The sequence below is a fragment of the Juglans regia genome, chromosome 13, assembly GCF_001411555.2.
Source record: "Juglans regia cultivar Chandler chromosome 13, Walnut 2.0, whole genome shotgun sequence".
Taxonomy (NCBI): Eukaryota; Viridiplantae; Streptophyta; class Magnoliopsida; order Fagales; family Juglandaceae; genus Juglans; species Juglans regia.
Genome location: NC_049913.1, coordinates 21,789,398 through 21,804,499, shown reverse-complemented (window position 1 = coordinate 21,804,499; position 15,102 = coordinate 21,789,398). Strand labels below are relative to the sequence as shown.

Here is a 15,102-nt window from a genome sequence, read left to right as displayed (position 1 = left end):
CTTGGCCATGTCCAGAATATCATGTTTCACCACCTCCCAAGCTAGTATGAAAAAACTTGCCGAGAAACCATCCGGACCTGGACTCCCATCCTGTGGAATAGAATACAATGCATTTCTTACTTCTTCCAAAGATGGCGGGGCACATAAAGCTTCATTGTCCTGATTCAAAATCACCAGCAATAATAAGCTTAAATAAAGCCTCCTCGTCCAAAGTGACACCCAACGTTGACAAGAGTTCCTGAAAGAAATTGACTGCTTCATCATGAATTGCTTCAGCCGACTCCAAGACCTGCCCATTACTCAAAGTCATATGATCCACAATCAAACTCTTCTTTTTAACATGCATAGACACATGAAAAAAAGTTGTATTTGAATCCCCTTCCTTCAACCATTTAATACACGATTTTTGACAACCCAAAATCTCTTCTCTATGAAGCCATTGAATATGATTTTGTTTACAACTCAGAAGCTCCCTTTCCCGTTCCTAGGATTAATCAACAGCAAGCATATCTTCAATTTCCACCATCCTCTTTTCTACATTGGACAATTCCAATTCAACCCTCCCAAAAATATCCATGTTCCATTTCCGAAGCATCTTTTTTAAAATCTTGAGTTTTCTACTAACTCTTACCATAGGAGAGCCCTCCACATTTTGATTCCAAGCCTCCCGAACCAACGGTAGAAACCCCTCATGAGTTCCTCACATATGTTGAAATCTGAAATATTTAACACCACCTCTTCTCTCCCTCTTCAATTGAAGTAGCATAGGACAATGATTGGACGATGTCCGCGGTAAATACTCCATTCGGGCCTCCTCCAAAAAATTCATGAACCATGACAAAACCAAAATACAATCCAACTTTGCCCAAATCCGTCAGCCTCCAAGCCTCCCATTACACCAAGAAAATTTATTCCCATCAGAGGGAAGATCAATCAACCCGCAATTGTAAGGCCTAGTGATGTGAGGCCTGGTCCCGTGAACAAGGCCTAGCCTTTCTTCATCAACTTCCTTAGCTTCCTTCCCGATTGTTTCTCCCCCTCTTTCTCTTTCGGTCTTCTTTGTTTTTCATTTCCAGTCGTCTCTCACTCACCCATTACCCATCTTTCCCTCCCCCGATTCTTCTCTTCCCTTCATCGGTTTCTGTTTTGGTGAGTCCGAGTTTCATGCCCGATTGCTTCCCCATTTTCCTTTTTCCTCTGCTCTATTGTTACCGAAAAATATTCCTCTGATTTCCATTCTCTCTAAACAACAGGTTTTCTTCCCCTCAAATCTTGTGTTTCTCTCTTCAGACTCGTTTCTTCTATCCCTCTCGCGCAGTGTTCTTCGTCTTCAGGTATCTCTCCCTTTCTCTCTCAAGTTGACGTCTTCCCTCTTTTTAGTTTTATTTTCCTTTCTCCTCTGCTTCATGCGTTGCCTACGTTGGTTTTCCAGGTGGAGTTGTTGCGATTTTTCCCTCACTAATTTTCCCTTTAGACGCTCACTCACTCTCGTTTCTCTCTTGTTCTCTCCCGTCTGTGAAGTAGATAACCTCAGTGCCAAGGGGTTGATGCCGAGCCCTGTCGAACGAAGGTAAGACCCTCTCTTTATTTCAGCAACGCCACACACACTCTGATTTTGTTCTCCCTTTTCCTAGTCCACTCTCACTCATCTTTTTCTAGTTAATTCTCGGTGCTGCATTTTCAGGTGGAAAAGAAAAGTTAGACTTGTTGCCGAGAGTCCCTCACGTCAGTAAGTTTTCTCTTTTCTCTTTCCCGCTCTAAGAAGAATGAATTGTGATTTGTGGTTTTATGCTTTGGAAATAAATAGTAGTGAATCTCGTTGGGTGCCGATTAACATTTAGAAGTGTTCGATTTTCTCTTTTTGTGGAGTTGAGAATGGAGAAAAATGCTTGAGGTGTAGTGCTATTTGGGTTGAGTTGTTGGTGGTTGCTTGGAGTTATGGGCTGCTGAAATGAGTTTGATTTATTGATTATCTGAGTTGACGATGGTTTTGGTGGGTGTATAGGCCAATATTGAAGTTGGTATATGGTATGTTGGGTTGAAATGTGGGCTGTCCAGATTATTATTTGGATGTGTGAGTGAATTATTTGGCTGATATATGGTTTAGAATTTGGGTCTTAATTTTTAGATTGAAATTGTGTTGTTGGTCTTTAATACTTAGTTTATATATTTCATTTTATGAATAGGTGACAAGACTGATAGGAGTCATTTTCAAGGCATAGATAATACGCTGCAAGAGTTAGTTTAGCAGAGTTCCTATGCTAGATTTGCATAAAAGAAATGAACTGAGGTTGGTTTGTAAAAATGTGCATGTTGTTTTAAAAAGAAAATGTGAAAAACAACCTCAGTATATGTTTTGCATTCACTCATGAGATATGTATGAAAGAGAAAAGAAATGCTTTTGACATGAACAATGTAGACATGAGCAATATTTGACATGTTTCTAAAATATGCAAAAGAGCGAATATGATATCATTGAGATTTTTATACATGTGATTTGAAATAATTTGGATTTGTTTTTTATCAAGTGGAAATGATATGAATATGTGTGGCACATGTTTTGATATGATATGTATATGAAAAACCTTTGGCATACTTATCTGTTTTGATTTTGATTCTGAATATGGTTTTGATATGATGATACTGGTTCATGTGATATGGTTGGTACTAACATGATATGATATGAGTGCACCCACTTTGAAAACAAAGTGGTCTTTTATGTGTTCTTTTCTATGTGCACACTCGGGGCTCCGAGATTGAAAAATTGGAAGTTTCACAATATGATACTGCCTAGTTTGACCACCTGGGATAGCACAACCCTACCACGGGGGTTAAACATGGTATATGATATGATACGATATAATATGATAAGATGAAAATGTTCAGTTATGTTATGCCAAAGTATTCTTGAATATGAAAATGGTTTATGAATATGAAAAGAATGAAATGTCGCTCTGATTTTTCTGATAATACTTTTTGAGATGTGAATATGAAAATAAAATGTTTTGCTTCTGCATACCAAACTTTCTAAAAATGGCTCATGTTTACACATTAGTATAGGTTTTCTGCTTGCTGAGTTGTTGATAACTCACCCCTTATCTTCATTATTTTTCAAATGATATTGATGACTCAGCTGGGGGTCGGGAATAGAAATTGAAGCTTGACTAGATATGAATAGAAGGTTGAGTACCTAAGGGTACCATTGTTAGAAGAAGGGTTTGACTTGAGTGTTTGAAGTTCTTTATGTTATTTAGATTTATTGAGACTTAAGATATATCAGTTTATTACGTTAAGATTTAATTATGCTTTGGTTTAGTAGGACTTATGGTTTTATCAGTTTGGTATGTTATCACTACCGGGAGATTGTGGACCCCTTGATTTATTATTATTGCAGTAAAGACTTTGTGGAGTTTGTAATGTGTTTAGATATGAGATTGATTTTGCCTATGAAGTCTTTGGAGATTTTTAGATGTGTTGGGAGACATGTTTATAAGTGATATGTAGTAATTCTCCAACCCACCCGAGTATGGGATGTTACAGCAATTATGAATACAGTTATTAAAATCCATTTTAGCACGGGAAGCACGTAAAAGACCTCCCACTTTTTCATCATCCCTTCAAACAATATTAAAATCTCCCCAACAAAAGTAGACCAACTACCCGCATCCAAAGAACGAATTTGATCCCACAATTCTAGTCTTTTCACTCAAAAACAGCTTGCATAGACAGTGGTAACCAGAACTCGGACATTCCCACAAACAAACCACCCAGATAGTGCTTGATCCGACATAGCCACACACCCAAACTCCAGCTCATCATTCCAGAACAACCAAATTTTACCACCTACATCAGCGTCATTTATAAAATTAGGCCGATGCATCCACCTAGCCCATCGCCTACATTTATTAGCAACAAGAAAAGGTTCTAACAATGTCACCACGAATGGACGACTTTTATTCAAAATACGTCGTAGCCTACCCTTCGACCAAAGAATACCCCTAATATTCCAAATCAAAATCTGCTTAATAAATTAAAATTGTTTCCGGGACCGAGTTTTCCTTTCCAAGATTATCAACGGACTTTTCTTCTTCACTCCTCTTTGACGCTTCAACAGCACATTCAACTCTGAGTCAGAATCAAATCACTTATTTGTTAATTCCTCCAATTCATCCTCAAGCTCTCCCTCAGACAATGATCGGCTCAGTTTGAACTCCCCATCCCCTGTATCACCCAAACGACTAAGTTCAAACTCCAAGGCTTCATCTACCACTTTGAGCAAAGTCCTAGGTGAAACACTCTTCTCAGACACATGGTCACCCTCAACCTCATAATCAGAATTTTCCTCCGAAAGCTCAAACCAACTACACACTAATTTGTTAGGAGAAACCAATGTACCAGTCCCTACCAGATCAACCAAAGGCTTCTCAACATTCACTTTCTGTGTCTCTGTAGGAGGAAAAGAATGCAGCGGAGAAGAAACATCACCTTCGCCCCTTATCTCCAACTGAGCCTTCTAAAAAATCTTACCCTTAGCATCCACAAACATCACCTCTAGCCTCTCTGAGTGTGCCTGACTCTGCCTCTTCTTGATAATTGCCAACAATTCAGCTCTTCGAGCAGCAAAATAAATTCCCATATTGTCTTGCACCACCGGGTTCTTGATCCCAACAGCCTTCCACACTTTCTTAGCAGCATCATCTCCTTCCTTCTTCCGTGTTCCACCCACAAGACTCTGTTGCACCAGGTTTTTACCTCGCCTACAATTACTCGCCTGGTGACCTTGCTTACGACATATATCACAAAATAGAGGAACCGATTCATATATAATAACCTCATGGAAATGACTATTAGGGAGACTCGGAGAACCCAACCAAAAAGAATGTCTCAATGGTTTGGAAACGTCCATCTCAACACAAATCCTCGTTGCCTCTTTCCAAGAAACACAAGCCGTCGCATTATCTCGTTTCAAGAATCTACCAAAACCTCCACCAATGCTTCTCAACATCGAAATATGAAAGAAATTCGACGGGAGGCCTAGAAGTGTTAACCAAACGGGAACAAGCGGAGAATCCTCCTCCTCAACAAAATCCGGAGACCAATGGAAAATTCGATATGGAACACCCGTGATTTCTGCATTACCTCGAGCCATGATCCCAACAAAATCCTCTTCATTTGTGATTTGCACAAGAATATTACGAGGATTTCGCAATTGTCCCCCAACCGGCATTGACTTCAATCCCCATCTGTTTTTTATGAACCCACGAAGATGATCCAGCGATGACCTTCGACTCAGGAACTTTAAGACCACTACAAATCGAAATGGCTCAGTCAATTGATTGATTTCCACTTTAGAGAACAAAAAGAACATCTCCCCTTCACAAAATCTAGGCTCCTTCAATGGTATATCTACCGCGGTAAAACCTGAGGTCTCTCCACCACTAAATCCACAAAAGTCCTCCCTCTCGATGCCCCTGAATTACCGTCTAGATTGCCCACCATCATCGTCGTCAGATGTTGGTTAGAACCCGATGCAAAACCACCATGGCCTACCCACGACGCAGAAGGCCGGGCGGTTGGGGCCTTAGAAATGCCCAAAGTTGCGACCTAATTAGCCCCCCCCCCCCCCCCCCCCCAAAAAAAAAAGCCGAGAGAAAATTATTCAGTGCCATGTCAGCTTTTTTCAATTAATCTCTCGGTAGAAGGTCAGTCTTGCTAAGCAGTAAATAGTTCCTTAATTAAACTATGTTTCTAGACCCTGCATGCGGTTGAGTTTCACCAATCTGGTTTCTTTATGTTAGAAAGACATGTTTCAATAAACAGGATTTAACCTTTGGTTTCATCCGGACCCAACCCACTAAACACACATAAATTACACACATAAATTACATACATACATGGCAGGTTTTTATACCTTTGAATTCTCTTCAGCTATCGTGGCCATAATCAAAATAATGTCCAGTTCTTATCCCAGTGAGGGTTTGGGCGAATAGACAATAAGATTACAGTATACAATCCCATATACAACCAAACGGATTTGAAACTTATAAAGTGCGTTATGCGTACACCTCTATCTTACTGGACTTCTTCTGCAGGAAGGTCTCCAGAGTTGAATTTTTCTCCTGGTAATCTTTAAATTCAAGTCTCCTTCCATGAGCTGCAATCGATTCAATCTCTTAGATCGACCATCAAAAGTGGCATCAGTGTGATCAACAAGAAAATAAGTACATGACGACAGGTAAACCCAGTTCAGTAATTGTAGATAAATGAAAACAAGAAGTCTTTTCAAATGCTTATCTGCTTCGCCAATGAAGTCAAAAAGTGTGCATACAACTTGAGCAGCAGCACTAATATAAAAACTCTTTGATACCAAGCCATTTTATCATACATATGTACTAAGCCATTGAGCCGGGAACTGGGGGCAGTCCAACACCCAAATTCTTGGTTCAATGGTTCAACTAGCCATTTTGAGTACCCTGCTCTGGGTGTCAAATATATAGATAGGATAGAAAAAATAAATAAAATATAAAATAAAAAGCAAATAAGGATAAGGAACAAAAAGCAAAGATAATACAGATAAATATATTCCAACACTCTTGGTCAACTAGACCTCAGATGCTAGAAAGATGGTTGGACTGGCCTATATTATTTGAAGAACAACTCTATGCGGTGGAAGGCCTTACCATTTAAAAATGAATAAATTCGATTGTTTTAGCTTTATGGTTATTGCCTATTTGACCTTTTTTTCAACATTTCGGTGTATCCATCTTTGGGGAGAATACCATTATGAATAATTGGACTGCCCAAAATGGTGGTCTAAGATTAAGGTACGTTTGGGTAGTGAGAAGTGTTGAGAATGTTTGTGAATAGTAGTGAAAAAGTAATGAAAAAAAGTAATAATAAAATATTGAATAGTAGTAAAAAGTAGGTGAAAAGTAATGAATAGTAGAAAAGTAGGTAAAAAGTAATAATAAAGTAAAGAATAGTAGTGAGAGTACTTGAGGTACTCTCACCATTTACTCATCTCTTCATAACTAAAGAGTGGTAGGCAGGCAACTATCATGCAAACTTTCATGTCTATGGAAATTACTCAGAAATGTGCTAACAAGCCACAATGTTTGATATGTTGGACTTGGACATATTCATTGCAGGTGCTTCAATTCAGGGTGAGGTAGCGACCCAAAAATCAAGGTTCTCACCAACACAACAGAAAATAAAAGAATAAATAAATAAATAAATGGAAAATGTGCTAACAAACAAGTTTTATTTAACCGTATCTTACTTCAAGATAAGTTTTTGATCAAATGGTTGGGACCATTTGGCGTGGTCATTAGGACTGTATAGACTTCCTTAGTATATACTTGATAATGGCATATTTGCACAAATGACAAGAAATACTAACCAGGTAGCAACCACTTGAAGTCCAAGTCTAACAGAAACCGAACATTGCTCAATTGTATGGGAACTGTAGAAAAACAACAATTAAAATTAAATGAATACGCAGTCATCATTGCAGAAAAATTTCATTAGAAGGTTAGGAAGAGAGCAATCGATAATTAGATTCTGCTAAGATGACAATCCCCAAAGCCAACACACCACACCAAATGGTAGATCGTTGCAACAATTTCAGCCTATCCAGTGAATATCTACTTTATTCTTCTGAAAGTATCTTTCACTCCTACCTGAATAAAAGTTGAACTTCTCTGAAAAGTCCAGCCCAGATTCGGTCATAAACAGATGATCCCCAGTGAACAAAATATCGAGGGACGTATAAAATAAGCAGACTGATCCCTGTGTCATAATCACATGACAGATAAAAGAATGAGACCAGTTGAGTGTTTGTTAATGCACCTTCATTATTAAAAGCACAGTTGTGTGATGATTGAATATACAAAAACAATACAAGGAAGACACCAATCTCTCCAGAATATATTGACAAGGCCATCACTAACCATGTCAATGTGAGTAAGCCAAAATTGTGTGTGAATATGATTTGAGGCAATACTGATTGCTAGATAGATATAAGTTTTACATGGGTAGGCAAGGTCAAATCCATGGAAATGTCAAACATAGATGAATAAACAACAGATCCAGATATCCTAAATTAGGGTGGTGTAATTCTGTTAATTGCCGTACTGGGTTAGGTGTACGTGTACTGGATTAGGTGTAAGTGTTCTGCATGCATTGGGTGGACAAAGAATTTGGATTGTTTGAATGAAAACGATTTTCAGTGTGTCAGATCTGAGCTCCCAGGGTGGTGATGATCAATCATATGTATGCATTGGAGGAACTGAAAACTGTCCTTTAAAAAAAACTATGGGCACCAATGCCTTTCAGAAGTGAATGAGAAGGATGGTTTCTCGCATTTCTGATAATTTTGATATTTGAGCGTAAGAAAATCTGGGTCCTAGTCTAGTGGGTGCTTTTGGGTCTCTAAACAAAGAATGTTAAGATTTGGGGGAAGATAATGTTAATTTTGGTTCTACAGATTATAGCCAAGATGAATGTGGTCCAGGGAGAAACTAATATTTTGTCAGGCATTGCTCTACAAATTTAGCTATTTCTCGTTTCATGTTGTTCCACCAATACATTCCTCAATTATCTCTCTACATTTTTGTACCCATTGGGTGTACCGTGTAATGAGAATTAGGGATTTCTTCTAAAATTAGTCCATTTATGTGACGCCCCCAAAGGTCCCTAACCCTGCTTGGGATTGGGCAGAGACTAAAGCACCGAGATATATAACTCAAGGCTACATACCCCCATTCATGATAGATAATATGCAATGCATTTAACATGTTTCTAGCAGTATGCACATTTTTCGGTTTTGCTTGAAGTTATGTTGGTATTTCATGTGCCATGAAGATTCGGTTATTGCATGGTTAAGTGTTTTGGATTCATGTGATATTGTCATGATTTTATGCTTTGATTCATCATTGCCATGATTTTTATCTATTATGCTTCAAGTTTGGAACATGTTAAAGTGAAATTTCTCAATGTTAATATGCCTTTGATGTTTCAGCCAAGTCATGTTCTTCTATGTTCATGAAGGTGTTTTGATATTTCATGTATTGTATGTTATCATGTCATGGTTTGAATATGTTACGCTTGATTATTTCTTGCACGACATTTCATGTGTCACATGTCAAGTGTAAGGAGTATGTCTTAAATCACATGTCATATGCATTTGGGAAAAAGAATTTTCAAAGAAAAGTGTCTGCAAATGTTTTATCACGACCCCAAGTGCTAGGGCAGAGGAATGTCCTAGTAAAACTCATCTGTCCACTCTGGGGTGCTTAAGAATAGAGTGGTAACCCATGGGTCGACAAAGAACCGTCGACGTGTCTTGAATGGATCTTTTTGAAAAAGATTCCGGAGCGAGGTAGCGCCTAATGCTGGTGGATGCATATGATTAAGGCAAGTAACCCGACGAAGTACTGTCGAGTTAACATGATTTGTTATGAATATGACATATTCGCCACAGTGTACGAAATGTTGGTGATGCGGTAACTAACAGGAACACTCGGTGCATAGGGGAGCCGTGTTGTATTCACCATGTGTTTATATGAACAAGGCAATGAGCTCACATGATGTGATTTACACGATATGAATCACTTGATATGAATCTCGTGATATGATATGATATGGCATGTTATGATTAATATCAACGTGAAAAAGATGTCAAAGATGTTTTTCTGAAAATGTTTGTTTCTGTTACAAGTCTTTTGAAAAAAGTCAAGTGCATAAGTCAAGTTTTGATCAAGTCATATGTCAAGCAAATGTCCAAGTACGCATTTCATGATTTGTCATTTGTATGCTTGTGTTAACTACTGTATCTTGCGTGCTTGCTTGCTTACTGACATTTCTCGAAATCTCATTGTGGTAGTTTCCATTACCATTTCCCTCTCGGAATGGTAGAAGTTATGACAGGTTTAGAGGACCAACCCGATGATGAAGCGCTAGAGGACGGCATTCCCAATGGACAAGGAAGTGCCGAACAGTGACGAGAGCTCCTCAGAGCCCTCGATTTTGGATAGGATAGAGAATGCCGACCAGCTTATCACCAAGGCATTGCGGCTCATTAATGAGTTGAAGAGATTGAGGAACCGAGACAAGGATCTTTTTTTGAGAAAAGGAAGAAGCCCAGCCAATGATAGGACTCTGGTGTTAGGGAATCTGTTTTGACATTTTGGAGATCTTATGTTTTGAAATGGTCCCCTTTTGTTTTGGCAGAAAAAAAAATTAGTACTCTATATTTTGGGTGACAATGATATCATTATGATGCATGTTTTGGAAATGACAATGTTGGGTATTATGATTAGTGTCGGTACCATGTGCTAACGCAGTTGCTCATAGCATTGCTTAGATTACACGAACCTTTATATTCCGCTGCGATTTTATTGCATATAGCTAGTATGTGCATTGCATCTTATCTGTCATGTATGAAGGGTGTGTAACCTTGTGTTGTATGTCCTATGCTTCAGTCACCGTCAAATCTCAAACAAGGCTGGGTGCGTTGCCACATTGATGATGTAGCATCTTGGCAAATTGCCTAATTAGCGGACCGAGATGGTCTACCACGTAGATCCACATAATAGTCCACTGAGTGGTTAGTGCAACTACAAAGAGTGCACTTACAAGGTTCACTACCACAAGTGCGATTACCTTTGGCATCACGTCCCCCACGTGCACCTCTATCACCCTGGCCTCCACGCCCACCAGAAGCAACATAGGAGGCAACCAAAGTGGATCTGTCATTAATCTTATCAAAAGACAACTAAGATCCTTGTCCAGATAAGGTGGCAAATTAATGTCTGGAGAACACATTAGGAATTGAGGGATGTTGTGGACTTGCCAAAATTTGAAAGAACACAAACTCATTCAGGTTTTAAGCCAACAAGAAATTGAACAACATTGAACTCTTCACGTTGTTGTTGCATACGTGAAACATCAGAAGTGATAGGTTGATACATTGAGTTCACATATGCTCATCACTTGTGAATAAGGGGTTGTTTGGATACAATAAGACTCTCAATTCATCTCATCTCAACTAATCATTACAACTTTCCCAAACTCACACACAAAATACAATAAACAATTCAATTTTTTCAAATTCCAAAACAAAAATAATATTAAAAAAAATATTATAACAATATTTTATTCAACTTTCATCTCATCTCATATCAACTCACTATCCAAACCTCCCCTAATACTCTTCTAGGCCCAAAATACCATGTTCCAATCCAAAGAATTACTTACACAACTCATAAATACGGGTTATGTTCCTAGAAGCCAAATACATCTATTTGAGATGCCTCCATACCTCTTGAGCGGTGTCAAGATGTATCAAACTAGTACAAATATTATGCTTAATACTGGTCAACATCAAGGACAAGATTTGAGTATCTTCTTGTTCCCATTCAGCAAATGTAGAATTAGTTGAGTTAGGCATTGGATCAATCAAGTGGGTACGAAGACCCTTGCCTTTCAAAAACATTTCAATAGATTTTGACCACAGCATATAATTTTTTCCATTCAACTTTACCGAGGTCATCGACATATTAAAGTTTGGTGCAAGAGAAAGTGACTCAAATTTAGTTACCATTAGGAGTGTAAAATTAACCGAGAAACCAGAAAACCAGCCCGAACCGGTGGAACTAGTTCCCTTAGTTCCAAAACCGGCCGGTACCAGTCCGATTCAGGTTCCATGCTTTTTAGGACCGGACCGGTTCACTATATTATATATTTTAAATTAATTTTTTTAATATTATATATAATATTTTTTTATATTATATATAATTTATATATATTTATATATATAATAATATAAATTATAATTATATATAAGATAATGTTATTATAATTTATAACATGAAATTTTAATCTTAAACATGAAAATTTATTTGATCATATGTTTTAAACATAAAATATATAAATTAATAACATTTTATGGCCTAATCAATTGTCAACATATTCTTTTTGATAAATACATAATACATTAGTAATACTAATATACATTAGTATATTAATTACATTTCGCTTTAATTAATTAGTATACATTAGTATAATAATGTATATAAGTATATTAATTACATTTATGCCCTAATACTAATACGATTAAAACCAGAAAAGCGGATCGAACTGGGCCAATAAAACTGGAGGTACTGGTGTGTAATCGGTTTTAAAAAATGTAAAACCGGTGCATACCAGTTCGGTCCTAATTTTTGTCCAAAACCGGACTGGACCGGTTACAACCCTAGTTACCATGAATGCAAAAAGAAAAAATATCACAATTCAACTTGGGGATAGAAAATCCACACAAAATATGAAATATAGATGAAAAAAGAGAGACAATCTGGAAAATTAGAAACTCAGCTTTAAGTACTCAAAGCTTGTATTAGGTCGAAACCAGCCTGTACCGGGTTTGAGCCGGGTATTACTAGTACCGGCTTCAAACTAACCTTAAACACAGATTAGGTTATCCTAAACAAGGATAAGTGAAGCTAGGTTTACCATATTCTTGTTACCAAACAAGTGTCATTCTGGATAGGAAAAAACTCAAGTTAGGGGTATTCACACTTAAGGATTGGATAGCTTAGACCTGCAACCAAACACTTTGAGACTTAGCCATTACCGGATACAAACTACCCTTCTGGCAACCTATGACAACAGGAAACTCGCTGGGATGCACAGAGAACGACGACAAGCTCAACTCTGGTGCCCAGTATCGGAGACAACACCGAAAACCATTAGAGTGCACAGACAATGACGGTGAACTCAAATTCGGTAGCCAAACCACTGCACTAACCACCTCTACATCACTAACCGCCATTAGCTGAACCACTGCACCACTAACGCCGTCACACAACCACACCGACTACTCAATGCTCTAATACCATGTAGTCAAACATAGAGAAAATACTTGTTATTATTCATTGATGTTCAACAATATATATATTAAATACAATTGACAATTATACCCTCACAAGTTACACTAATTACAACCATGTCATCTAACATGATGAAACTAAAAACCTGTCCAATCTAGACCACATATAATTAGTGGACCACGTGCATGCTCCACCCATGAGGGGAATATCCACCAAACTGAACTCGAAAATAAACTCCGAGAATTCCATCGTTGCTGGTTGCAGCCTACTTTCTCTTGAGCATTCATTCACTTGGGAATCTAATAACATTAAAGTCACCACCTATACATCAAGGTAGTTCCCACCAGCTATGAACTCCCGTTATTTCTTTTCATAATAATCCTCTATTGTTGTCCAAGTTTGGCCCATAAACACCAGCAAATGCCCACAAAAAGTTGTCTTCCACATTCTTAAAGGAACATGCCACCATGTATTCCCTTATGAATTCCTCCATTTCTCCACCACCCTTCTTGGAATAAATTTCAGCTTTGTTTCTTGTAAGCACACAATGTCCATCTTCCACTTGCGAAGTAACTTTTTTATCCAAAGACACTTATTGGCCTCATTTAGTCCTCAGACATTACAAGAAACAATTTTGGGCTTCATAAAGAAGGTGCTAGCCCCTTCCCTTTGGATCTTTCCCTTTGGATCTTTCTCGACTTGAGCTGCCTTCATAGTTAACATAGTCTCTTTAGTTCCCTCTGTTTTTCAGATCCTGATTTCTTGATCTGAGCATGACCAACTTCAATGGCAGTAAGCAAAGCCATGAATTGTTCCTCAAAAAACCCAATCAGAAGCTATAAACTAACCTGGTAACATACAGTTTAGAGGTAATGGGCTCCCAGACCATGTCGATCTTGTCCCTAGTTGCCCACTAGCATCCCCATCTCCCCCTCCGCAAATATATTACTACAATCCCATTCAGGGAAGGCCTACAATAAAATTAGCATCTGTGAGGGCCCAACATCAGCACTGTAGGCAAATCTTGCATTGGGTAGATCTTTGGCCACGTCCACCTACTATACATCCTTCGCCGGAGGGGATACCATCGAAGAGTCCAGAGCAACCACATCCCTGCTACTCGTTGGGCCACGTCTAACTACTAGGCAGATTTCTGGCGTTGTCTGGTTGTGGTGTTCAGGGAATCCGACCCTCGGTGGTGAGGAAAAGTTCGCGTTAAAGAGTCAACTGTCGTCACCTCCCCACCATCATTGCTACTTGTCGGCATTGTTTGGCTATGGTTTGCCGGAAAAAACAACCCTCGATGGTGAGGAAACATCTGAGACCTTTTCAGAGACATCTGTTGTCGCCTCCCCCACCATTGGCGTCGCCCTTTGATCCACCATTGAGGATTCCTCGGCCGGTCGCAGAACAAACAGAACCTTTGTCGACAAGGTTGCCAGACTCCCACTAATGGAGGGGCCCAGAACACCACCCTCTCTGATTCTCCACACGGGTTGAGTCCCAGGCGTTGCCTTGCCTGTGTTATGCCCCATGGGTTGAGGCCCCAAAGAGTGGCCCCACTTGTCTCCTTAATGTTTGCCCATCTACAAAATTGGGTCCAACTACCCCCGAGCATAGCCCCACTTTGAGCTAACCAACTGCTGTGGACTTATAGGTCCACTTGTCTCCAGGCCCTGCCTTTCTACTATTAAACTCCAAGCCTAGGCTCGTGCCATTTGTTTCATCAGCACACCGTAATAAAAAGTCAACCTTCTCCTAGAGTGCCTTTAATTGAAGCTTCACATCCAACAGTGTACAATGTACGCTTTCCTCTGCCAAACCGACAGCAGGCCTGCCACCGCCACCCTTCCACTGAGCACTGACTGTACCTGCAGTAAGAGGAGCTTTGTTGGTCCCATGCGCATTACCTGGTCTTGCAGTGGCTCCTCTCCGAGCTGCCATAGCACTGTTGTTCCACCCCTATTCCACTCACGAGATTGCAACGGCTTCCTTAACAGTACTAAAGCCTCCCCTATGAACGTATTTGCGGCATAGGCGCCGCCACCGAAGGCCTCATATATACCCCTCCTCTATTATGACTTTAGCCTCTCCCTTCATTTGCAAACTCCCGCAATGCCTTTGCCATCCTCCTCCATCCATTACCCTCCATCTCTTCAAGTATGAAAATAAAACTACGCTTGCTACCACGTTTGTATTCCACTAATGCCAAGTA

At 39.2% G+C, this 15,102-nt stretch overlaps 1 protein-coding gene across 2 annotated transcripts in view; it reads right to left on the bottom strand.

Moving 5' to 3' along the window:
* Positions 1-5,822: 5,822 nt before the first annotated feature.
* The window catches only part of LOC109006004, a 29,347-nt gene continuing 20,067 nt past the window's right edge, over positions 5,823-15,102 (bottom strand). The window contains exons 8-10 of one of the 2 annotated variants that reach the window (XM_035684898.1): positions 7,680-7,788; positions 7,400-7,462; positions 5,823-6,154 (exon numbers count right to left, since the gene is read on the bottom strand). In XM_035684898.1, the coding sequence (XP_035540791.1) occupies positions 6,054-6,154; positions 7,400-7,462; positions 7,680-7,788 (273 nt within the window). In that variant the 3' untranslated portion in view covers positions 5,823-6,053. The remainder of the gene's footprint in view (positions 6,155-7,399; positions 7,463-7,679; positions 7,789-15,102) is intronic. The other variant, XM_018985143.2, reaches the window with a different exon arrangement.